The sequence below is a fragment of the Colossoma macropomum genome, unplaced genomic scaffold (assembly GCF_904425465.1).
Source record: "Colossoma macropomum unplaced genomic scaffold, Colossoma_macropomum, whole genome shotgun sequence".
NCBI lineage: Eukaryota > Metazoa > Chordata > Actinopteri > Characiformes > Serrasalmidae > Colossoma > Colossoma macropomum.
This window is the reverse complement of record NW_023494800.1, coordinates 4,924,955-4,952,847: the sequence shown is the minus strand read 5'-3', so window position 1 is coordinate 4,952,847 and position 27,893 is coordinate 4,924,955. Positions and strand designations below refer to the sequence as shown.

The following is a 27,893-nucleotide window of genomic DNA, read 5'->3' as shown; positions in this document are numbered from 1 at the left end:
TTGTAAGCATCTATAAACACATTCATAACATGTTATAATGCATTCATAAGGCATTATAAACATGGCTATAAATATTTATTAAAATGCATTATACTTTATAGCCATGTTTATTACGCATTATGAATTGTTAACATAATACATTATAAGTACTGATCATAACAAATTATAAGAGCTCATAAGTCGTATTTGTCCGCTCTAAGTAAAGTGAAGCGTACTGTACTAAAGCCTCCTCCAGTGTTAAGAGTGAGGCTTCAAGTTGAAGTATTTACTGAATAATTTACTGAAACACTAAAACATCACAGTAAAGCACATTACAGGCTTCAAATGTCAGATTTTAAACTAGAGCTGCCATCAGTGTTTTACCCAATGTGGGAAAGGTAACGTACACCACCGTTAGCTTGGTATGTGTCTTTACTTTGCGTTGTTTAAGCTGGGACTGACTTCTTTGGCCCTGACATTATAACATGTTATTAACACTATTTATAATGCATTATATTAACAATTCATAATGTATAATAAACATGGCTATAAAGTGTAATTCAGTGTAATTCTTTTTTATAAATATTTATAACCATGTTTTAATGTTATAAACATGTTTATAGATGCTTACAAATGTGACATTCATAGAAAGTGTTACCACAGCTTTTTTTAAGGGCTAAAAAGTGTTGACTCCTTTATCTTCTCTTTTATCTGTAAAGCAGATTCTCTTTACCGTGATTTCACCTAAACAGAGTACTAGAAAACCAATTCAAACAGCTGAATAAATGTAAACATTTGGAAACAGAAGTGATTCCAAGCATCTTACCTCTTCTGTTAACCGGATCTTTTGCTACATAAGCAACGTAATCAGTCGTGTCCTGTGAATGAAGCACAGAAAAGAATGAATATTACACCCACATGCCTTGAAAAGTCCACTTTTCTTTACTGAATTTGTCACAAAGCTGTGATTAACTTTACGCATGACTGCAATGACTGTTATGTATTGTCAGTTACAATCACTATGGAGGACATGAGTGACCCAATATGGCAAAATCTCTGAAATAAAAATACACATCAATGTACTTCCAAATATGTTCATCTTGCATAGCTTTACTTTCTTTTGTCAGGGAAAACAACATTAAAGTTAACTCCCTCGCTCTTAGTTCCTTACCGGATCTCCACCGGAAGCAAAGGATATCGACTGCATATGGTGATTGGCTATTATCTAGCGGAAGAGACAGGAAAGAGAGGATTATTGATCTTTAGGCTGAGACCCATCATACTACTTCACGTTCAGTCATGATACACTATGTGTATGTGTCCTTTTATACAGCTGTTGGCAGTTGTTCAAGAAGGAATGTGTAGGATTTTTTGTAATAAATGAATAATTCTATCAATAACATGAGCTGCTGCTTAATGATTGTATCAGGCCCTTCAGGAATTTGCCATCTTGCAGTTGCAAGAATTCAAGTAAACGCAATTGGCCCAGTAATATGAACAGACAGTCCTACTTGGTATTGAAACTACAGTCATTTCTCCAGTTTGAAATGCTGCTTACACTGTTACAAGCAATATACAATGACAAACTTTATTTTACACAAATATGGGCACCACTTTAGAATAAGACTATCCTTATAAAGGGTTTATGAATGGTTTAAATTTAGTTTATTAATGGTTATTACTTAGATCATAAACACTTAAAAAATCATTATTAAGCAGTTATAACACATTAATATAAAGATGAGCTGCTATATGTGATGAATGTGAATGTACGACGAAGCAAACGGTTTAAGTCTGACTGATGGAGAAGACAAAGTAAGAAAAAAAAACATCAAAATATGCGATTTAACAGTATAAATGAATGTGGATTCACCTTTAGGCAAACAACAGGTCACTGCTGCCCCTATAAATGGTTTAAAATGTGTTTATTAATGGTTTTAATTAGGTCATTAACACCTTACAATCATTAATAAGCAGTTATAGTACATAAATAAAAAGGGCAACAGTGACCTGATGTTTGCATAACAGTGAATTTGTACTGTTATACCTCATATTAAACTGTCAGCTTCACCACATATTCATATTCATCAGATACAGATTTTATTATTGTGTTATAACTGCTTATTAACGATTTTTAAAGTGTTTTGACCTAACTAGTAACCATTAATAAACTAATTTTAAACCATCTGTAAACTCTTTATAAGGGTAGTCTTATTCTAAAGTGGCATCCAAATATGACTGTGTGTCGTGCAGGTGTATGTCCCTCTACCTGTTTGGAGTCAGGAGTCATCAGGTTTAAGCTGCTGATTGAGATGTTGAGGTTGATGCTCATGCCAGCAAACTGCAAGTTACTCTTCCCCAGGATACTAGAAAGAGCTTTGGAGGGGGGCTAAAGTGAGAGGGCGAGGGTGTTGGGAGGATAGATTGATTAAAAGAGAGAAAAAAAGAGACAAAGGGAGTAAAAGAGCTGTAACTAATTTCATGCATCCAGTTAAGTTCTTTTAACTAGGGCTAAAAGATGAATCATTTTAATATTGAAATTTTAAAAAGTGCAATTTTTAAATCGCAAGAGCTGCTATTTTATTTTTATTATGGAATGCATTATGAACAATGCTGTCTTAACAAGTTATAAATGAGTAAATGTAACCTAATAACACAGAGCTTGTGAACTGGCTGTAGGTGAGTTTGACCAATCAGAAGCAATAAAACAGCGTTGCCAGAAAAAGTGGATATTCCGGTCTTCTTGGCCAAAAAACAGGCCTGGAAATTCGTTAGTAGAAAATGATTGTATTTAAACCGCAATCAGAAGATTGGTTAGGAAAAAGCGCAATTAGATATCTTCCCCAAATCGTTCAGCACCACCTTCAACGCTCATTTTATCTATCATATTAAATTTTACACACAACATAAAATGATGAAGACAGGCTAGGAAAGGGAAGAGAAAGACATTTTTCAGACAGGATTTCTCACAGTATAAAACATCTCGGTTGCAGAGACGGGAGGGGCTGCTCTATTTACGCATCAAAATATTTGAGTGTGTTTACATACACTCAATAATCCGATCATAATCAGATTTCTGCATTTATCCGTTTATTCAATGGTCATGTAAACAGCAAACTCCAATCTAGAAATCTGATTGAGAAATTTGATCAAGAGAGCTGGATTTTAGCTCAGTAATCAGATTTCTCAGTGCATGTGAACTCTTACTCTGATTTCTTTCAGATTTCTCAGTCTGCGCGAGAACAGAAGGTGGATGTCGCGAGACGCAGCAAAACACTGTTGGAGCGGCACTGAAACCAAACACGAAATAAAGGATTTAAATGTTCTTCATCTTCTAGATGATGTATGTTCATATTTTCAGCTAAAGTGGCGAAATGTTTAAAAAAAAAGTGGCGTTTTACTTTACGTTTAAGTCACGTCTTCTTCTGTGAGTTTATTGGCTGGTTGTAAAGCAGAAATCTGATTACTGTCTGACTCATTTAGACGCGGAGTTTCACCATTATCTGATTACTCAAGAGCATGTAAACATGTTGATCGGATTACTGACAAAATCTGATTTCGGCAGTTATCGGATTACTGAGTGCATGTAAACGCACTCTTTGGCTCCTCAGACATACAAAACATGTCCAAACACTGATTTAATGACAATCCCGAAGGCTAAAGGGGTACAAAGCTCCCCAGTATTGGGCTGTGGAGCAGCGGAACTGCATTCTCTGGATGGGGCTTCATCCAATACCTTTGTGACTGAACGTAATCGAATCCCACATCTGGTGTAAAGCTTTTACAAAAGAGTAAAGTCTGTTCCTGCAGCACAGAAGGGCAAATTACATATTAATAGGACCCTTAATTTCAGAAGAAATGTTGAATCAGCAAACTTTTGGATCTATAGTGTAGCTCTTGATAGCACACTAAGGCTGGCTTTACACAACAAAACTTTCATGCAACTTTGGTTGATCGAAACACAAAGCTACACAAAACTAAACAGAACTAAATAGAAGAGTTGCATAATGTGCTGACTTGAAACTCAGCTGCAAAAGTTGCAAGTGGACCAATGGACAAGAAAATAAAACAATAATAAACATTAATAAAACATTAATAAAACAACCCCTCCCCACCCCGGTTGACTCGAGCTTGGTGGTTTTTCATTTCGTCAGTTTCCCGAGTCACGACAACAAACTAAATTGGCAGATGATTAATTAACTCTTGACAGAGTATCATTAACACATTAACAACATATCAGTGAAGCAGCAGTAGTGAAGCATTTGAATACACTGCAGTAAATATCTTGAAGATGCACTTTTGATACATTACTTACATTAAGTAGATGTATTATTGATATGTTACATGAAGTAGATTTAAAATGTTACGTCCATTACGCAAAACCTAACCTTACCCAACCTTAGCCAAAACCTAACCCTCAACCTGGCCCTAATCCTAACCCTAACCTTAACCTCAACCCAAAGCCTATTCTTCTTTGTTAGCCTGTTGTTATCATGATTAGTAGATTTATTTTCTCCTCTTTTCATACCTACTAATTTTACACTGGACTCAGATTCATTTGGGGTGGACACAACACATAAAAGACTCAAATACACAGTAAAGAACTAAAGTCAGACAGATAACAGACAAACACACACATCTATAGATACACCGATCAGGCATAACATTATGACCACCTCCTTGTTTCTACACTCATTGTCCATTTTATCAGCTCCACTTACTATATAGGTGCACTTTGTAGTTCTACAGTTACAGACTGTAGTCCATCTGTTTCTCTGCATACTTTGTTAGCCCCCTTTTACCCTGTTCTTCAGTGGTCAGGACCCCCATGGACCCTCACAGAGCAGGTACTATTTGGGTGGTGGATCATTCTCAGCACTGCAGTAACACTGACGTGGTGGTGGTGTGTTAGTGTGTGTTGCGCTGGTCTGAGTGGATCAGACACAGCAGTGCTGCTGGAGTTTTTAAACACCTCAGTGTCACTGCTGGACTGAGAATAGTCCACCAACCAAAAATATCCAGCCAACAGCGTCCTGTGGGCAGCGTCCTGTGACCACTGATGAAGGACTAGAGGATGACCAACACAAACTGTGCAGCAGCAGATGAGCTATCGTCTCTGACTTTACATCTACAAGGTGGACTGACAAGGTAGGAGTGTCTAATAGAGTGGACAGTGAGTGGACACAGTGTTTAAAAACTCCAGCAGCACTGCTGTGTCTGATCCACTCACACCAGCACAACACACACCAACACACCACCACCACGCCAAGGTTACTGCAGTGCTGAGAGTGATCCACCACCCAAATAGTACCTGCTCTGTGAGGGTCCATGGGGGTCCTGACCACTGAAGAACAGGGTAAAAGGGGGCTAACAAAGTATCAGAGAAACAGATGGACTACAGTCTGTAACTGTAGAACTACAAAGTGCACCTATATAGTAAGTGGAGCTGATAAAATGGACAATGAGCGTAGAAACAAGGAGGTGGTCATAATGTTATGCCTGATCGATGTATATACAAGGAGATTCACTCGAAAGAGGCCCCGGATATTCTCTTGTAACTCCTGTTAGGATGAAGCAATCTGGACCAAAAAAATTCACTACATTCACTGACACAGTTCTCAGCACTGTACGCCAACATCCTGTTGACAAGTCGAGTGACTGAGTGAAGGGGTACGGGGGTAGGCACCCGGAAGTCGCAAACAGAGGTTAAACGTCGCAACGGCTGTCCGGCACCTACCTCATCTCTCCGACGCAGGGGTATCCCGGCTTGTTCGAAGCTCCATATACTGAGGAGCACATTGCACTATGTTTCGTTCAGATTGCTTCGTCCTAGCAAGAGTTATTCCAGAATATTCAGGGCCTCTTTCGAGTGAATCTCCCCATATATATATATATCATCACAGCTGACTTGGTGAAAACGATATGACGTGTGAAAAATATGCACTGCTAAACTGGCTAAGTGTTTTTTGAATTGCTGTGTGTAACTGTCAAGTTGTACAGAAATGATGTTGCGAGCAACTCACAACATGCAACTATAGTTGCATGAAGGTTTCACCGTGTCAAACCGGCTTAAGATGTTTTTTTTTAATTCTGTGCTGCGCCAGGTTAACAGATCTAATCTGCTGTTGTGCAGGAAAGGCACTGATGTAACTCATTACAGGTCTTAGGCGATGAACGTATGCATATCTGCCATATACAGCAGCACATAAATACAAACACACAGACACATAAGAGCCAGGCTGGCTGAGCTGATTACTGATCCTCAGCACCAAATGAGTCACAGTTCTAACAGTGTGTATCGTGGGCTGTGTGTACACCCACACACACACACTGTACCACATCTCCTTCTCCCTCACAATCCCTCTCCCTCTCTCTCTCTCTCTCTCTCTCTCTCTCACTGTGGCGTTTCCCCTCAAACCTTCTTCTTCCTTATCTCTCTTTCTCTTCTCCATCACTTGCAGTGTATTTTCCACGTCCCTTCCTCCTTTCCTTTTTGTCTTTTTTCACTGAGCTACCTTTTATCACTGACCTCACTCCACACACAGCACCTCCCCCCCAACTTTCCATTCGTTATCGGCACCCCTACTTGCTCAACACAATGACTGTCGCTTTCTCTCTCTTTTTCTCTCTCTCTATCTCTTTCTGCATCACTGCTTATGCTAATTTTCATTTAACTATTTATTCCAGACTTTATTCTCTATCTATATGTCTCTCTCTTTCCCTTCCTGGTCTTCTCTCCTTCTTCTTGTTCTGCCCGTTTTCCTCCTCAATTATGGTGCTGGAAAAGACGCCACCTTAACTGTGCTTTTCTTTTATTATTTGTTTTAATATACATTCTGATTTCCCTTATTTTATTGCCTTTCATTAATTAAGCTTTTAATATTTTATGTTAATCTCACTGTAAAGAACGTCTGTTAAGGTGTTATATAAGTATATTATTATTATTTTTATTATTACCTTTCTCTTGCGCAGCGCTCCTTTGGCACCTGGAACTGCCTCACAAACCAGACTGATGGCCTCCCTTAAGAGAGAACGAGAGAGCGAGAGAGAGAAAGAGAGAAAGAGACAGAGACAGAGATACAAAAATGACTTTTCCCATCAGCATTTCAGTTGTAAGACCCTCTACCATCCAGCTGCATCGCTCAGCAGCACCCCTCCGAGTTGGCGAGTAACAGAATCCACTAAACAGGACTAAATATTTCGAAAATATATAATTTATACAAATTAGAAATTACATCAGTATTATATATTGAAAAATAATAACATAAAAATCCATGAAAGATTTATTGAAAAGAAGTTTGCTAAGCAGAATCTTAAACACAAAGGAAAAATACAATTACATTCAATAATCACTGTATACTGTAAATGTGGAGAGGAATTAAAAAGTAAAATAATAGATTAAAATTAATCATAAAGCATCAGGATACTAGTAACATGTTTCAATGTACAGTTTGTGGCCACTTGCATAAAATATTTTTTAATTTAAATTAATATTTTGCACATGAAACACTAAAGTGGTGAAGCTAAAGCTCATATTCTGCATTTTATGTATTTTGATCACTTTCTACATAAACATGTTTTAAGCAGTTCACTTAATGTAAAAGGGGAAATCTGCAGCTGAAATTCACTAAGATGTTTTATGCAAGGCATGAGGGAACCTGAAACTAGTGAATTCAGTGTTTTTGCTTTTGACTTTTGTTTGCTTGATGATGGTTTAACAACACCTTTACAGGTTGTTTATTAGATGTTAACATCTTTAGAGGAAATCGGTGAGTAATGTTTATTTTCTTTTTGTTAAAGTTTGTTAATAAAACCTTTAGAGGGCGGCGGTGAGTAACATTTGTTTATCTGGTGTTTGTTAATAACATCTTTAGAGGGCAGCAGTGAGTAACGTTTGTTTATTTGACATTTGTTAATAACACCTTTAGAGGGCGGCAGTGAGTAACGTTTGTTTATTTGACGTTTGTTAATAACACCATTAGAGGGCAGCAGTGAGTAACATTTGTTTATTTGACATTTGTTAATAACACCTTTAGAGGGCGGCAGTGAGTAACGTTTGTTTATTTGACGTTTGTTAATAACACCATTAGAGGGCGGCAGTGAGTAACGTTTGTTTATTTGATGTTAATAACACCTTTAGAGGGCGGCAATAATTAATACTTGTTTATAATGACTTTAGAGGGCAGCGGTGAGTAATGTAGATTTGTTTTATGTTTATCTGTAACACCTTTAGAGGGCGATGGTGAGTAATATTTATTTATTTGACCTCGAGTTGTATCTGTTGTCAGTTGGAAGCTAAGAAGTATCCACAGCTAGGAAGCAAGAGAGCCAATCAGCTAGTTTAGCCACTTTACGCTTGGTCTTTAATAGCTGAATACAGTGAAACTGCCATGCAATTATTTATATCGCAATTAGACGTCAACTAAAATGTCCTGATCGTGACAGGCCTGTCCTGAGAGTGAGATCACACTGAAAAGCAGTCAGCGTTCTGGGCTTTGATTTGGCTTTAAAGAAAATCTATAAATAGTGTTTCATCTCCGAGTGTGCTGAATGGAGAGTATGAACGTGTGTGTGTGTGTGTGTGTGTGTTTGTGTGTGTGAGCACGCACACGCATGTGTGTGTGAAAGCAAGCTGAGTGGAGAACAGGAAGTCAGGTGGAAAAGTGAATGTGACATGCCATATTCGCTGTCACTGGTCTCTCTCTCTCTCTCTCTCTCTCTCTCTCTCTCTCTCTGTGAGAATCAGCCCACACAAGTGTGCGCTCGATAAACAACCAGCGTCCACTGGGACCTATCCGGCCTTCTCCTAACTAATGTTATGCAATGAGTCATCCACGCACATGGATGAGCTGGATTCACATTCCTTACCCCCCATTTCACCAAACTGAGCGGACGGTAGCGAGCTCAATGAAAGCAGGACTTCAAGGCAAACCTCACAGTCAGTTAATGAAACTACAGCACTTGATTCATGAAAAAAGCAAAATACCGTTCTCTACGAAAAGAAGAAAATATAATTGTAAAGATCAAAGGCAACCCTTTATCCATCTCTACCCACTATAGATGCTTTGCAGATGCTCACCAAGTCTAACATCCAACTAAATATCCATTAAATTCAATTTACCTTTCCCTTAGTACTCACTCACTCAGTACTAACTCTAATCTTAAATTCAATCCATAACCTTATTCTAACCCTAGCCCTGGTCCTAATCCCATCTCTATGTTGATTATCAACCAGATTTACAAGATCATTTGTTAAAAATGTAAGTAAATTCAATAAAATACAATACTTTAAAGGTACAGACCGAATTACTCTAATACTAATGAGTAAAATTCAAAGCCGTTGAATTCTGAATTTCACAACTTAACCAGTGAGTCTTATTAGCTCCAATGAGCCAATCAGCATGCTTGGTTCAAAATCTAACCTGCCGACTGGTTGTCCAGAAGACATTCTGCATGAATGTAACTAACATCAGAGCTTCCTGATCAGTCCGCAATATAAATATTCATTTCTTGGTTTAAGCCACACTTACTTCCAAAAAAAAAAAAAAACGTTGTTCATAAATCAGTGTCAAATCAAGGTATCGGTAACTCGCTATGAGGACACCGAGGTCCAGACCTCAGTAGGTTCCGAAGGTTTCTTACTTTCCTCCACTGGTGAGATTAAAGAGTAACTACACCCCAGTACTTTCAGCTGACTCCACCCCTGGCTCAACTTTGAAAAATGCTCAAAAATGGGAGGTGACATGCTGGGAGGGGCACTGGGAGTGGTGTACAGGTTTGGAGGTGGGCCTCGAGTGAAACCGGGGGGGCTGGGCTGCTGTGTTTTTAGAGCTAGTGTGCGTTAGCTACCAGAGAATATGGAGAGAGACAGAATCAAACGGCACTTTTGCAACTGAGAGTCTTACAAGGTTAACGATTTTTCTCTACTACCATCACCGTCTTCGACGAGGGAAGGGGTTTCTGATCAGTCAGTGCGTCCTGAGTCATAACAGTATGAGCCCCTGACTCAAGCCGCTGAAGAGTTAACGTAGTGCCAGAAAATGATCAGCAGTGAGAGGGAGAGGCGCCGAACGGTAGAACATTCCCTAAAACTGTGACAGCCAGCTTCTAATTATCTGTTCAGCAGGTCCATATTTGATATAACCCGAGTCCTGATTTCTTAGATGCACCAAATTCCAAATGAATGAAGTGGATTTCTTTGAACTCTGTCTGTCTAAGTTTCATATAGTTTGACATCAAGGTCGCAGACTGCATCACCGGTCAGCCAGGGTTTGCTGCAGCAGCCCCAAATCCTTACGCTCTGCAAGCTGTTCAAGGCACTTACCGTCGTTACATCCGATTCAGATCCCACTCAAATTCACGTTCCCCTGTATAAACCGAACCCTCGGCGCCGCACTCACTGAACAGAAATCAACGGCAAGCAGCACTGGAACTACGGAAAGCGGGAAAGAAGTCCGAGAAAGGCTGTACAGACGAAAGGTTGACACAGTCGGCCACTGAACATTAATCTTTCCTGAATGTTTCGCTTTCCGAAGTTCCAGTGTTTCTTGCCAGTGATGTCTGTTCAGGGAGTGCGGCGCCGAGGGTCCGAGTTGTGAAGGGAAATGTGAATTGGACGCAAGACTGGCAGCTTTATAGAGACTTGCAAGAATCCTCGCTTAATCGGTCCAACATCTTTATTACAAACTAAGCTCAGATTAATTGGGTTATTTACAGTTGGTACAGAGAGCTGGCCTTGTGAGGTGGTGCTGGGGGTATTTAGCTCAGCATGTGAGCGTGTATTTCAGCTGTTAATGAAAAAAAAGGTCTTAGGGTGTAGTTACTCTTTAAACATAGAAACAGCGCTATTATTACATGATACTCAGTGGCACAGCCACAGTATCACAGTCTTACCCAATCAAACGGGGGCAGACTATGTACTATACCGCATTTCTAGGATGAAGTTTGATTTGTTTTCTGAGAGCGCTGTCACTGTATTATGGCCAATCAAAATCTGCCAAGCTCCGCCTTATTTTCTAAACCCTCCAATCACTGCTAAGCAATTGTTGCTGTGCTTGATTGCTTCAGTATGTCAGCAGCGTTGCATTAGCAGTTGGTGTGACACTCATATTTGTCAGTTATTTTATTCACTGTGAGATGTTGGTCACATTTCTGCAAAATGGACCTCACTAAAACTCCCAGTTACAGCCCGGAGTAGAGGGAAACATTAAGGGTGGGCGATATGGCAAAAATATCTTATTACGATATTTAAAGACATTTTCCATTACATAAAATGTACCATAATATTTTTCACACAGACACAACGCCACATTTAACAACTGCCATCAAAAACGATGATTTTTATTCTACATTTCACACATTCTGCTGCACTAATTCCACTTAAACAGGTATATCTACGCTTTCTTTTTAATGAAACATGTAGTTGGTCAGCATTCTTACTGACGATCTTCACATAATGCTCTGAGAAGCATAATGTTTATTATGATAAAAAAAGTTACCATAATGTTAAAATATTATGACATCGTCCACCTCTAGGTACCATCAACATACACTGCAAAAAATAATATCTTAACAGGTGAAAATGTATTAAATGCAGGCAATAAATCTAATATTTTCATTATAAAATTGTTGTAAGAATATTATAAGACTATCCCACCCGATTCTGTACATTTCATACTTGTTTTAAGTGATTTTATTTAGTGGTTTATCTAGTTTCTCTTATTCCATTGGCAGATTAGTTTACTTGTTTTGAGAAATAATGAAGATAATTTTGCTTATTGCAAGAAACAATGCTCAAAACAAGGAACATGATCTGCCAATGGAATAAGACACTTTCATAGGATAAAACAGCTTAAAAACAAGTAAAAAATATGTAAAAGTTAAATATGTAAGTTAAATATTCTTACAACCATCTCATAATGAAAAATATTAGATATATTGACGACATTGAAGACATTTACACTCGCTAAGATATCATTTTTGCAGTGTAAAATGTGACTGATTCATGTGTTCTTCACCTCAGGCCAAGCCTATATAAACACAGTTTCTGAAATTATCAGTACAGTTTTAGGATTTAACTGCAGGTATGAGAGTCACGGTGGTGGTTAAATCAAGAGTACAGTGTTAAGAGTGTTAGTCGATGGTGGAGGAGTCCTACCTTGTTATTTGGGATCTTGTGGTGAAATCGAGGGATCTCATGGATCGAAGGACTTCTATGCAGCCCAAATACTGTAACAAAAGAAGAGGAAGATGTTCAGCACTGGATTTCTTTTTTTTTTTACAGTTAACTGCAAAACTGTAGGACCAAAGGGCTGGAAATTAAACTCACTTCTAGTATCCATTAAAACTAGAAATCTTCTGTTAAGCATGAAATGCTGGATTGGTGATCTTGGCCAGTACAAGGTTCTCAGAATGATGAACTGTGATGTAGGGTCACTTTTGCCTTTTACATTCATAATCAATACAAAAATACTGGATGACTTTCAGATCAGTACTTTTGTTGACATGCTTGACTGAGGCCTACAGGAGTTTGTGAGCTAGAAAATATATTTATTATCAATGGTGATGTGAATGACATCAATCTGTTTATACCTCATGTGAGCAGCTCTGGAATTCACAGAAAGTCAGAAAGAAATGATATTGTGGCAGTGAAATCATCTTAAATCTAGTCTAAATATCTAAATATCATCTAAATATCTAATATTTAGAGACAGTTGCAAGATTGTTCTAAGATGTACACCGATCAGGCATAACATTATGACCACCTCCTTGTTTCTACGCTCATTGTCCATTTTATCAGCTCCACTTACTATATAGGTGCACTTTGTAGTTCTACAGTTACAGACTGTAGTCCATCTGTTTCTCTGATACTTTGTTAGCCCCCTTTTACCCTGTTCTTCAGTGGTCAGGACCCCCATGGACCCTCACAGAGCAGGTACTATTTGGGTGGTGGGTCATTCTCAGCACTGCAGTAACACTGACGTGGTGGTGATGTGTTAGTGTGTGTTGTGCTGGTGTGAGTGGATCAGATACAGCAGTGCTGCTGGAGTTTTATGTTATGCCTGATCGGTGTATTGTTATTATTGTTTTTTTTTTGTTTGTTTTATTTCATTTGGCAAATGATTTTGCTTATTACCAATATTTTAATCCAAGAAATAATTCTTGAAACAAACTAAAATATTTGCCAAAAGAGTAAGATATTTTCACCAGTTAAAATGACTTAAAACATAAGTATAAAAGTATAAACGTCTGGAAATTATAGTTAATCTTACAATATTCTTACAACAATCCTAACATGACCCTATTTAAGACGATCTCACTTACTTTCACTTATTTAGAATAATATTTTTGCAGTGTACAATATGACAGAAGAGAAAACATATTCTCAAAATATATGGTGTTAGCATGTTTTACCCTGAATGCACATGTAAAGGATATTAACCTTGTCACAGTTTGGGACCAATTCACCCACACACAGGAACAGGCATGCACACACACACACACACACACACACACACACACACACACACACACACACACACACAAAGTGCAAGTGAGTGTGTAGGAGAGAGTGAGAGAAAGAACATGCGGATTACACACTGAGAACAGTTTGTCAGATCACACATTCGAGTTGACCGCACCATGTGCCCGGTGCGATGATGAGACGAGTTTGTGGGTTGAATAACACATATCGAATGGCACCTTTAGCATTACATAACTGCCCAGAACAGCCGGCCTGCACTGACCTCTGGGACTGGATACTGACCACGACATGCTCGGATTTAAACAGAGCGGCACCCGAGCGCTGAGTCAATGCTGGACCGACCAACTTTAGTAGAGCAACCAAACAGGCACTGAAGCTCCTTGAAGTTCTGTGGTATTTGTTCTTGAAAACGGGAGACGTATAAAGTTTTCCTAGATGATTTATTTTGGAAAAAGAAACAAATCTATTTTTAATCTGACTTCATGCTCCTTACCTTTAACTCCCCCCCAACAAATTCTGTCTTTCAGAGAAAAATAAAGACAGAAATATCACGAACGTCAGATCAAAAACTAAGCCAAAGATGAAAATCCTGTCTCTGTGCAGCTAAAAAAAGCAGTACGGCACCATCCGCTCAACAAAACGGCAGTGGGTGATGCTTTGGTCCCCACTGTCCTCACTTAGCCATATTCAATGTCCTCTACTGTTTTTTAATATCTGGCAGGTGACATAACTGCAGAGGCATGAGTTGAACTCAGCGGATAGGAATCATAGTTTGCAGTAGCTGCCATTACTTTCCATGTTATCATAGAATGCTTTATATCCAGGAGTTGGAGAATTTATGTCCTCAGGATGACCTCTTGGTCTTCTCAATTTCTTATTAGCAGCTGTGGAAAAATAAACCTAACAAAACATCTAAAATGTGAAAGAGACCAAAGAGAAATGCTAGGTCATGTTTGCTCCTAATATAGGAAAAAAACAGTATTTTCTTCTTTTTGGTTGGTTCCTGGATTTAGGGCAATGACTCACGGCAGAGAATGTTGAAAATTACATGCCCTACATTTACGCTCCTTTGCTTTACATGCAAAGCCAGAAGAAATATAACATATACAGACTGTTGCACACTAATATAGGGTTATCACAATATCAGAATTTTGATACCGATACCAAGTGTAGTATCACAATGTTTGATACCAAACAACATCTTGGCAAAAAAATCACTGTCCGAATGTCCAATGTTGAATGAATTTAACACAGAAAAGTATTCACATTTTTTTCAAACCAACACAAAACCATCAGCATGCGCAACATCTCGTAAAACTAATGGTTCTTGGCTAGGATTACAGTTCTACAGTAAAGCTTTTAGCTGGTATAGAATCTTTACATTATGCAGAGGTTCTTTAAACTTTTAAGTTGTTCTTCACACCCCTACATCTCCTAATTGACAGGCATAATATTAAAGAACCATCAACTGAAAGGGTCTTAAGGGAAGCACAAGTGGTTCTCCCATTGTTCCAAAGAACCCTCATAGGCTGTAGACAAAATACAAAGTCATCCTGGTGCTAGCTTATTTACATAAATACGGTTTAAAAGTATTCGAATTTAGAGTACGGAACTGTGCGCCACATTATAGCATTGAAAAAATGTATTAAATAACTTTTTGGAACTGATGTGTGGTACAAAATCAGGTACTCAAATATCAGCTAATATCTAAACACTGAGTTAAGACACATATTGAAGTCATGTGAAGCCATTTCTATTTAAACGCCCAATTAGGAATCATTGATTTGTACATTAGTTGGAAATAAACAAGTCATTCTTTTTTCTGCATCACAACCAGAGATCAGTAGAGAAGCTTCAAACACGAACTAAAAAAAACAATAGTTCAGGTAGAAGTTTATGTAATGGGTGTAACAATGCATCAAAACATTGTGATGTCTATTAATTATGACATCTATTCTTTAGGAGTTGGCAATATGACAGTATTTTATCATTACTGTAGCAAATTACATCACTAAGTTTTTCTGAGTCACTGTAAGTACTCTCAGTACCTAAAGAACACTTACCAACTTGCAAAGAGAGCATAATTAGACCTGTTTAATTGGATTTACTGTAGCACAGCATGTAAAATGTTGAACAAAAAACATCATAAGTTTTAATGTAATGATACATCAAATAATGTCATTCCTGGGGCTTTTTTAATCTGCTATCAAACCTCAGAAAATATAAACCTTAAAAAAACTAAATACTGTCATGTGTATCATTTATAGTGATTATAATTTTGCTATATTGCCAAACTCTACTATTAATCATGACATCTAATATGACTGCATTGTTCAAACAATGTGTGCCAATCAACAAAATAGTCTAACATGTTAATTTCATGTGCCACACTCCTCCCGCCTCCCAGCTCTAGTCTCATTAGTAGATTATGCCACTGAAATAGCCATGTGGAGCCATTTCTATTTAAACGCCCAATTAGGAATCAGTGATTTGCATATTAGTTGGAAATAAACAAGTCATTCTTTTTTCTGCGTCACATCCAGAGATCAGTAGACAAGCTTCAAACATGAACTAAATAAACAATGGCTCATGTAGAAGTATTTGTAACGGGTGTAACAATGCATCAAAACATTGTGATGTTGGCAATGGGTTGGCAATATGACAATATTTTATCATTATTGTAGCAACTTGCGTCAGCTTTTCTGAGTCATTGTTAGTACTGTCAGTACTTTAAGAACACTAACCAACTTGCAGAGAAAGCATAATTAGTCTTTACTAATTGGATTTAAAGTAGCACAGTATGTAAATGATACATAAAATAATGTAATTCCTGGGGCTTTTTGTCCTTAGAAAAACGAAATATTGTGATGCATATCTTGCATAGTGACGTATCACATTATTATATTTCTGCTATATTGCCCACCTCCACTATTATGATATCTAACACAACTGCATTGTTCAAACAATGTGCACCAATCAACAGTCTAGCATGTTGATTCAATGTGCCGCACTCTTCCCACCTCCCAGCTCTAGTCTCATTAGTAGATTATGCCATAACTGAACAGTCATTACTTTCCTTTATATTTTTAATTCATTTTCATTCATTGTTAGACCCCCAATATGTAGCTACAAAAAACAATGTGAGTAAAAAAGTATCAACATCTAAAACCTCTTACTGAAATAGCTCTAGAAGAACTGCACTGGAACTCAGCACATCCAGCATCTATCAGCATGAGAACTGAAGTTTGTTTAGCTCTAATCTCTTTTCGGATCCTTTTGGTCTAAAATAAAATTCTGCAACTCCAAACAAAGAGTGAGCAACAGCAAAGCAGACTAGGAGCTGAACTGAAACAAGAGAATGGAAATAAACTCAAAGAATGTGAAGGACTAAAACTGAACTGAGGGAAAACTACAACTTGTCAAATTTGTACACGGAAGTTTATGGAACTAGTTACTAACCACCTCTGATCACGTGTCGATTTGAGATATCTATAACATACATGCAGCGTTTCTTGCTTCCCAGTCAGCGACATACGTAATCAGGGCACTCTATGTCTGCTTTACTTCAGTTCTTACACCAGCATAGCACAGCTGCATGACTCACCTGAACACAGCAATGACTCACCTGACCTGTCTCGCTCTAACCTGAACACTCACTCCATCGATGAGATGAATGAACGAATGAACGAATCACGTGTCTTATTTCCTTGTGAACGCAGTGAATGATTCATCCTGAGAGTCTCCCAGCTCCTCTAACCTTGACAGCAAAGGCAGCAGATAATTCCTGCTCTTAGTGTTGCAGTAACAATCTACATACACACATGGACCACTTCATTAGGTACACCTACCTTGTATCTACACTCTTTGTCCATTTTATCAGCTCCACTTACCATACTGCATAGTGCACAGTGTTTAAAAACTCCAGCAGCACTGCTGTGTCTGATCCACTCATACCAGCACAACACACACTAACACGCTACCAATACGTCAGTGTTACTGCAGTGCTGAGAGTGATCCACCACCTAAATAGTACCTGCTCTGTGGGGGTCCTGAGCATTGAAGAACAGGGTAAAAGGGGGCTAACAAAGTATGCAGAGAAACAGATGGACTACAGTCTGTAACTGTAGAACTACAAGAAGTACTCATATATGGTAATTGAGCTGATAAAATGGACAATCAGTATAGAAACAAGGAGCTGTATTTAAAGAAGGGGCCGGTCAGTTATTCCTGGATACTGATATTAATTGTTATGAGAACCTCAGCTTCATTTACTTTCCCAGTACTGTTTAGTTTGTTCCTTAAAAGGCTCAAACTTTCAAGCAGAAATACATTAACTGGTCTTGATTTAATCAATCATTAAAAACACGATAGACACTACATATACAATGTCTGCCAATTCTAAAAAAAACTAAATGCAAATTAGGGCTGTCACAATTACAACCTCATTTCCGAAAAAGTTGGGACGCTGTGCAAAATGTAAATAAAAACAAAATTCAATGATTTGCAAATCATTTAAACCCTATATTTCATTGGAAATACTATAGACAACATATCAAATGTTGAAACTGAGAAATATTATTGTTTTTTTGAAAAATATATGGCCATTTTGAATTTGATGCCAACAACACGTTCCAAAAAAGTTGGGACGGGGGCCTGTTTACCACTGTGTTTCATCACCTCTTCTTTTAACTACACTCAGTAAGTGTTTGGGAACTGAGGAGACTGACTGCTGTAGTTCTGAAAGTGAAATGTTTTCCCGTTCTTGCTTAACATAGGATTTCAGCTGCTCATCAGCTTTTCATTTCATAAAACGTTATCAGGGGTGACAGGTCTGGACTGCAGGCAGGTCAGTTTAGCACCCAGACTCTTTTAATACGGAGCCATGCAGCTGTAATACATGCAGAATGTGGTTTGACATTGTCTTGCTGAAATAATCAAGGCCTTCCCTGAAAAAGACGTCGTCTGGATGGCAGCATATGTTGTCAAAACATGTATATATCATTCAGCATTAATGGTGCCTTCACAGATGAGCACGTCACCCATGCCATGTGCACTAATGCCCCCCCCATACCATCATGAACACTGATTTTTGAACTGTGCACTGATAACAAGCTGATTGTTTTTTCCCCCGGGGGACACAGTGTCCATGATTTCCAAAAAAAATTCAAATGTTGATTCGTCAGACCACAGAACACTTTTCCACTTCCCCTCAGTCAATTTTAAATGAGCTCAGGCCCAGAGAAGGTGGCAGCATTTCTGGATCCTGTTTATATGTGGTTTCTTCTTTGCATTTAAGAATTTTAATTAGCCTTTGTGGATGCAGCGACAAACTGTTTTCACATACAGTGGGTTTTTATAAGTGTTCCTGAGCCCATGCAGTGATTTCCACCACAAATTCATGTCTGTTTTTAATGCAGTGCCACCTGAGGGCCCAAAGATCACGGCCAGCAAATACTGGTTTTCAGTCTTGTCCCTTACACACAGAAATTTCTCCAGATCCTCTGAATCATTTAATGTTATTATGTACCATAGATGATGAAAATCAAAAGTTCTTTGCTATTTTATGTAGAGATATGTTATCCTTGAATTGTTGCACTATTTGCTCGTGCAGTCTTTTATAGAGTGGTGAACCCCTCCTCAACTTTTCTTCTGAAAGACTTTTTATACCCAATCATGTTACTGACCTGTTGCCAATTAACCAGCAGGTGTTGTTTTAAAATTACACAACTTTAGCAGCCTTTTGTCACCCCGTCTCAACTTTTTTGGAACGTGTTGCTGGCATCAAATTCAAAATGGGCAAATATTTTTCAAAAAACAAAACAATTTCTCAGTTTCAATATTTGATATGTTGTCTTTGAAGCATTTTCAATGAAATATAGAGTTTAAATGATTTGCACATCATTGAATTTTGTTTTTATCTACATTTTTCACAGCCTCCCAACTATTTTGGAAATGGGAATGCATATATATATATAAAAGGGGTTGAACAGGCTAGTCAACTACTCGCCGATGATGCTTTAAGCTTGATGTCGACTAGTCACTGATCATAATTATGACTAAGGATGCATGAATACCATTGTTTTCAGACTGAGTACGTTTTTAGTATTTGCTGAAACCTTGTCTGATACCATAATGAATTACCATTAAAACATTAAAATGTAGCTGATTTTAAACAATGTGCATTAGCTAGCTATGCTACATTAGTCACCTTGAATCGAGTAGCGCTGCAGTGGAGAACAGCAGTTTTTGTTCCAAGTCAGAAAAGTACTTTTGTACAGCTCTAGGTAAACTATGTTTCATAGTTTTCAACCCCAATCTGTCTCTTTTAACAAGAGTCATTTTATTCAAAATAACACACTGCACACCAAGTACTGAGCAGAAATGCTAAGAAAGCTAGCAGCGCCACTATCACCGTGCACTGAAGTTAAAAGCCAGGCGGTGGGCTCCCGAGTGGCACAACCGTCTAAGCGTTGGCCCTGTCATCAGGAGATCGCGAGTTCGATCCCTGGTGATGCTACAGCCGTCCGTAGCCGGGAGTCCAAGAGAGCACAATTGGCCTCGCTCTCTCTGGGTGGGTAGGATGGCCCCTCCTTCTCCCCCCATCACTCAACGCGATGCTAGTCAGCGCAGGCGTCTGTTAGCTGACGTAACAGATCTGGCGGTTGGCGCTTTCCTCCGAGCGCGTTCAGCTGTCCAGTGACGTTGCGTGAGCGGCAGCTCGAAAAGAAGCGGTGGTTGGTTTCACAGGTCTCGGAGGAAGCCTGTGTTAGCCTTCACCCTCCAAGCATTGATAGCATTGTGTGATTGGGGGAGTCCTAACTAGCAGGTGGAATTGGAAACTTTAAATTGGGGAGATAATTGGGTAAAAGGGGCGGTGAGGTACACAGTAGACAAATACGGTCTCTTTACATGTTGTTTTACAAAACAGTTTAAAAAAATCAATGTTTATACCTTGCTATTCTACTCAGTCAAGCAGAGTAAAGTCAGCACAGATGGACTTTGGTGGGAAATGTCGACTTTTCCAGCCTCCGTGGCTGCACCCATGTTAGGCAAGCAGTTGTGACTGTTTGTTTAAAAATGGGCTAAAATCACACAGTGACCGACGACTTTGTGTCCGACAATAACGGAATCAGTAACACTTCACTTGGTATCGAGTATGAGTACATGTAAATGAGCATGGTATCGGCCCAATACCCGATACCAGTATCACTATCAATGCATCCCTAATTATGAAACTAACAACATGGACGCCTCAGAGAAGACAACAGGTGAGGAGCCTTGTGATGCCAGGGTCGGTATCTCCAGTTCCCTGAAGGCTAGCAATGTGATTGAGGGCTCACTGGAAAGGGGATGTAATGCTCTACCTGACCTGTTGCTTGCTGCAAAGCATTCCCTTCTCCTATGGTTTTATTTATGAAATCACAACATCAGGGATTAGTCAACATCAGCTCCACTTTGATCACATAACAGTCAACCAAAAAATCTGAAATTGTGAAACCAATTAAACACACACAATTATTAACAGACAAATCACTTCGAAAAAGAGGAAACCCACACCAGCAGGATCTCACAAATGTGCATGTCTGTAGCAACAAATGTTATGTACATGAAGTAATGTTTCCTGCAATAAACTGGGTTCATGATAACTTGATTAACTGTCAAAATAATTGCTAACATACTAGATTACTAATATAATCAATGGTGACAGCCCTAATACAGTACAATCAACATTTCCTGGATGATTAATGGTCTAAAATAATGATCAGCAACAGATGGATGGATGTGGATATGGAAGATGGACAGGACTATATGTTTATTCAATCTCCCTCTCATGAGACACACTGAAGAGATTCCACCTACCTTTAAAAAATGTTTTACAAAGTTGCCACAGTGTGGTTTTAGATGAAAGAACTACACACAAAATAGGGAATGCAGGTGAGCACTGGAACAGAAACAGCACAGTGCTGTATAGAAAATTCATCAAGACTTCACAGAAAAATGACAAAACCTGTAGAAACTGATGGGTGTGGTAATGAGCTGCAGGTGTTATAATGAGGGCGGGTGGAGTGCTGTGGCTTCCGAGATTGCGGCCACAACAGCAACGCTATCTTCAATTAAAATAACTTGCTCAAGTCTCTTCAGTGGAGGAACACAACACTGTGTCTTAATTTGTGGGAAAAGATAGGCAGATTTTATGTGGAAGGGGGCCTACAGTACCTGACAAGGTATATGCCATCTACAAAGCCGTACAGTTTAATATCATACTCTGCATTTATGCATAGGCAGATATTTATTATTTTTTGCTGATCAATAAAGAAAGGATGTTTTCAAAACTAAGTTAAACTTGAAAGTAGCAGTGAGAGGGAGTGTGTTATCGCGAAATAACATCATGTTATTCACGATAACACACAACCTCGAGTGTTCTACTGCTTTTATACAACAATTACATAAATAAAGTAAGAAAAAAATAAACTGGGCCGTGAATGTGGTGTTTAATATGTTTTAATGTTAGCAGTTCCTTCCACGAAGCTATAGTTCCTTAACAAGCAGCTTGTTGCTACGTCAGAGTAATGAGCTCCGCTCACTCGCTGCACAGTCTGCAGTTCGTTCTCCAGCTCCTTACACTAAATTCCCAAACTGTCATCACCACTGAGCAGCTTTTCAGTCGGCAGCTGTGACAGAAGAACAGCTAAACAACCTGGAATCAGCCAGAAATGAACCCAATACCATTCGCCAAACGTGTAGTCTGTGTAGACCAAATCAGACTGAGCCATAAAACTGCCGCAATATCAAGTTTAGCTCAGTTTTGTCATTTTTTGCCAGATAAATATTAATGTTGTTTTGTTCCAGCCAGTCTGTAAAGCATCTTACAGCCCATTTAGTTTGGCGAATGGTATTGGGTTCATTTCTGGCTGATTCCAGGTTGTTTAGCTGTTCATCTGTCACAGCTGCCGACTGAAAAGCTGCTCAGTGGTGATGACAGTTTGGGAATTTAGTGTCGTCTCATCTTCAGAGTCTGACCAAATCGGCTGTCGGTCAAATGTGATCTTAAAAGTGTCCATTTTCTGTTTGTGGCAAAGTAAGAAGTAAAAACGTTCAAATGGCTCGAGCGTCTCCTACAGCTGTCAAAGTCGTTGCTTAGCAACGGCGTCTCAGCTGAGTGATACAGGGTTTGTGAAAAAACTGTGCTGTTATGGCGAAATAACAGCACAGTTAGAACGCTTCTCAACCAATCAGCTTGCACGGCCGGAACTAACTGTGGTATAAATGACAATATCACATCACATCATGTGACAATATGCTTTTGAGGACATCATTGATATTGTGAGTAGGAACACTGAACAACTGCTTGCATTATAACAAAAAGAGCATAATTTGGCTTGTTTAGTTGGTGTCATCATAGAGAATATAAATAATTGTATTCGTACTATTTGATAGTAATTTTTAGAAGCAGCACTATTGGTTAATTTTTGCCTTTTCCAGCATATCAAACCCCAGCAAACATAAATATTGTAATGCATATCACGTATCAAGAAAATGTCTTGAAGTATCACAGTATTATATTTTTTGCCATATCGCCCATCCCTAAAAGAAAAAGACTGAAAATCAGGCTGTACTGTAACACAACTGAGTACAGGACAGTATTTCCAATATGTTTCTGAGGTGCAGTTTTTGCCCAAATGTATTGGACACGAATGTGTGTCAAAAACAGCATCTGGTCGATTTCAGTCACTGTCCTTTTAGTGCAGCGTAGCGTGATGTGTACGGTCAAGCAAATGGGCCGTCATTAAAAGAACTGTCATGATCAACACACATTTAAGTCAATACACGACGGGGACAGCGTGGAAAGAGATTTTGGACGCACCTCCCCCACCAGGCCTGGCCTCCTCATCTCACTTCATTCCATGCCATTCACACAATAAGGGCAACAGCAATAGCCAGAGACAGGCTGCTGAAGAGCTGGGGAGGGGTGGCATTAGTTTAGAGATGCAACTCCTGTCAACCCCGAAAGAAAAAAAGCTAGCATTCTACTTCCACCTCTCTGTCTCTCTCTCTGTCTCTCTCTCTCTCTCCATGTCGAGTGTACTGAGCTCCAGTGCTGAGGCTGTAGCAGAGGGTGATTCACACTGGAAAAAAGCAACAAGGGTATGAAGCATGAATCATCCTGTAGAAATCGAAGTCACCTTTACTTCAACGCATCTCTAATCACACATTACATGATGAAGTGATGAAGCCGGAACAACAGCGCAGTGCAGGAAAGTCTGCAGCATGTTTAAGATATGTTTGGAATACATGCAGCGGGAGTGAAATACTGGCATTAGGATGATTTCAAAACGTTTAACGTGATCACAGGCGCGTTGTGAACTGACTGGGATAATATCTCCAGTTACGATACCTTACCAGTTTACTTACAATTAGCAAAAACGCTGATTACTGATTTTATAAAAATGCTTCTATTTCTGTCTCAAAAAAACGGAAAAAAAATAAGCAGTAAAAATAACCCAGGTGTTAATAATCTAAAACAAAAACTGGACGGCCATATCACATTTGGGCATTTTTGGTCTGCACTGACTCAGTACAGATGCCGCCGAGTAGCATCAATACCTCCCAAAAATGTCTATTCGATAAGTGTTCACGACTGTAAATTTGTTCTGAGAATACTCCGTCGATGATGCGCGATCCACAATGAATCCTTTAAAACCAACAATCAGTGCGCTTTCTGACTAGCCTGCATGTAAATGAACTGGCAGCACCTCATTCAGTTCAAATAAAACATGTCCATTGTGAAAAATGAGATGAAGATCATTTCCTGGATGAACAATGACCATTCAAATATCTGTTCAGGTTGAACAGACCAAACACGGCACCGCCTCCACTCCATACGAAAAAGGAGTCGTATTAAAAGAAATAAAAAAATAAAAATCCAGTTTATAGTGAATATAGGCTGACAACTATTTAAATATCAAAATGACATTTTATTGAAAATAAAAATGGTGCAGGAAAAATCTGCTTTTGGTGATATAATGAAACTCCCACTCACACATAAACCACAAACCTAGAGTTTAAGAAATCCCTGCTGCAGTGGCATCGCTCATTTAAAGCGCAGCTGCTTTTATAAACCACAACAAACCCTTTTGTCTTCAAATTCATCTTATTTGCACTGCCACAATTACGGTTTATGAATATACCTGATGTGGAGCAACTCCACTACCTGAACTCTGGTCACCGTGGTTACAATATTTGCATGCCGTTTCCGCTTGATGAGATAAACTTGGTGTTCGTTTGAATAGATCAGCTCTAGTGGTAAAAATAGTCCGTCACATGGACTACCTGGCTGCTCGGTGCCTATGCAGCACACATGATAGTTAGATAGATAGACAGAGAGAGAGAGAGAGAGAGAGAGAGAGAGCGCAGGAGAGAAAGAGAGAGGGAGGAAGCTACGGCTAATAGCACATGGAGACAGTTACTGATGGCAGAGGGACAAAGCTCAAAACTGAGCCTGACGTTTGTCTCCTAGCACTGACAACAGTGTGCAAACAGGCTCAGGTAATACACAACAGTACAAAAGTACAGAGCAGTGCTATTCTGCATACAGACCCTAGCCTGCTGATGCATTCTGGCCAGCATCGTCTTTGTTTTTTCCTCCCCGTAAAGGTACTTTTGCTTGCCTGAGCCGGTGCTTTTCCACTGAGCACCTTCTCCATTGCCTGCATTATTTAATGCCTGTTTTTGCCTTCACTATTCTCAGCGCTGTGGCTGAATCAAAACAAGCAAGTCGCTGCCTGTTTGCTACCCTTTATTCTCCTTCTCTCGCTCATTAGTTGCAAAAACGGACAACTAGAGGTTGGACGGGAGGTTAATGGAGATGCACGGAACAGAAAAGAAAGTGAGAAAGGGGGATTTAGGGGAGATAAAAGAGGGGGAGAAGAGAGACCAGAAACCCTCACCTTCACGACATACATCACTCCGGGTCCGGATATCTTTTCGCTGGAGTGCAGCCATCCTCGAGAGGGCTTATTCACCAGCCCCGCGCATCCTCCACCGCTGGCAGCACCCATGCCTCCTACACCACCCAGGTTCCAGTCCTCTGCCACTCCAGGCTGAGCCTCCTCCATCCTCCCTTTCTTCCCGGCGGAGCTCATGGAGCCTGGCTCCTGCTGTCCAGAAGCAGCGGCAGCACACGAGCTGCCCCCAGTGGCCGCTGAGACAAGGCCGGACGATCCCGGGCTGCCTGAACTCCCCCCTCCCCCTCCTCCCCCGCCCCCCTGGAGCTTGGAAACAGCCAGGTCCTTGACAGCAGACGGGAGGCCCTTGATGCCCAACAGGCCTCCGCCAGAGTTGGCGAACTTCAGGCCAGAGACCTTGTTGATGAGGGTGCAGAGGGTGGTCCCCGAGTCCTCGGCGGCTGGTGCCGGCGACTCGGGGGGCAGTACATCGGCCGGCGGCGCGTAGGGGGGTGGCTGGTGGCCAGCAGGCGGTGTCGGCGGAGCGGCCGACACCTTGGTGGCGTTCATGGAGAGGCCGTGGAGCAGCTCGTCGACGGACGTCACCGACTCATTCCTGAAGCGGTTGTATTTGGTGCGGTGAAGCATGCCCCTCTGCCTGCCTGCCTACTTACGTACGCACGGGCAGAACCGACGTCAAGCTGACCACTGTCCACTCCTCCAGCATGCTGGGGCCGAAAAAAAAGCCTTCCTCTCGGCCGACGTACAGGTCTGTACCGAAGTAATTGCCCCCCTCCGCTTGCCGATCTACAGCTATGGCACCGGTGGTTGGAGTGGTTTGGTGACTATGGTCGCCGACTGCCACTGCTGTTGCTGCTACTGCTAAAGCGAACAAACGCTATGAAAATCCTACACACCACGCCACCTCAGGGGCCAAAAATACAACACCACAGTGAACACAATCCATGGAGGACAAAAGACGGAAGAATGGGGGAAAGAAAAAAAAACAGGAGAATGGAAAGCGGGAAGTGGGGAGATGCTCCTCTTCGGCGATGGAGGTCCAGCGATAGAGGAGAAAAGAAGAGCTTTATGAAGGAGATGTCTCCCTCTCTCCCCGCAGCCTGGCGGATCTGTGCACACGCATGACTCACTCGCAGAGAGAGGGAGAGAGAGAGAGAGAGAGAGAGAGAGAGAGAGAGGAACCTTCTCAACAAAAGACTCACTCAACACCGCAGATCACTTCCTGTTGCAGAAAAAAATAAAAAAGCCTCCCACTTACAGCACACTAGAACCAATCAATTCTCAAATTTCCTTCCAATGATATTTTGTCATCCGCAGGAATGCATCAGTGTTTAATTCACTCCAAAAGGAAGAAGGAAAAAGAGGCATTCAGAGCGAAAAAGGCTATCAAAATTGACCATCCAGCAGTGAACGACAGGTACTGTGTGTCCTTGCTTGTCGACTTTCTTCATAATTTGAGTAAAAAAACCCACGTAAAACTGGTCCTCCAAAACAACAGACCCAAATTTATAAGACTAAATAGAGGAGGAACACAAAAAAATACATGAATGAAAATAACAGAACATGACAACTAATGGCCAGCAGACGCCATGATCACAAAAAAAGACTGCATGCCTCAAAATATGACATTAAATGATATTGTAAGGGTGCTAGTGCTGAGACGTCTGCTTCTATGTCCACGGGAGAGAATCAAAGTTGAACTGCTCTCCATGATGATGACTAATTTTCCAGACACCTGACAGAAAGACAAAGCTCAGTGACTCTGTGCCGCCTCGTGAAGACGGTCCATCAGAAGCAAACTGCAATCTCTCATTGATAAAAATAACAGAATCCGACGGCGTAGGAAAAGCTAGACTCTGAGGTTTCGGTTGCAGATAAAAGACAGACCGATACTCTTAAAAGAAATGCATAAGCAGCCTCCACCACACTGGTCTGCCTCATTCTAAACGCCGCTTATATCACTGCGCTCTCCATGGTGACCAACCAGGATCTGAATAATTCTCCAAAGCTTAAATACATTTCTTTGTTCAACAGTTCGTCATGTCCATTTGTGCCTACATACTGAACGACAGCAGGAAAAAAAACATGCTAAAACACACTATTCTACTGCTGAAAGCAAAAAAAGGGCCAATCTTTTGTGTTATATTATCTTGCTGAATAATTAATCATCATACCAAAAGCACAATGCTAAGAAGTGATCAGACTAAAACGGAATCCGGCATCTGAATGAACTGCGTGACAAATCAGACAGTCCCATCTCTCTCAGTCTAATTAAGAGGCAGCTAGCAGCGTGAAACCCACGGCGTTAGTCCGGGAGAGAGAAAAAAAAAAAGCCATTCATGTAAAAATGTCCACAGGAGTGTGCATCAGGAGACCGTCAGTCATTCATAAGCTTCCTCTTCTCCTCTCGCCGCTGCAGCATTCGCACTGCAGTCCCTCCCAACGTCTTGCCTTCCTGCCTGCCT

At 40.2% G+C, this 27,893-nt stretch overlaps 1 protein-coding gene across 1 annotated transcript in view; it reads right to left on the bottom strand.

Annotated features, from left to right (window-relative positions):
• Positions 1 to 26,520, bottom strand: part of shc3 (SHC (Src homology 2 domain containing) transforming protein 3) — a 36,412-nt gene extending 9,892 nt beyond the window's left edge. Inside the window, exons 1-6 of the mRNA XM_036589069.1 lie at positions 25,411 to 26,520; positions 12,137 to 12,207; positions 6,937 to 7,000; positions 2,249 to 2,368; positions 1,151 to 1,204; positions 806 to 857 (exon numbers count right to left, since the gene is read on the bottom strand). Coding sequence (XP_036444962.1) covers positions 806 to 857; positions 1,151 to 1,204; positions 2,249 to 2,368; positions 6,937 to 7,000; positions 12,137 to 12,207; positions 25,411 to 26,055 — 1,006 coding nt within the window. The 5' untranslated portion in view covers positions 26,056 to 26,520. The remainder of the gene's footprint in view (positions 1 to 805; positions 858 to 1,150; positions 1,205 to 2,248; positions 2,369 to 6,936; positions 7,001 to 12,136; positions 12,208 to 25,410) is intronic.
• Between the last annotated feature and the right edge of the window lie 1,373 nt (positions 26,521 to 27,893).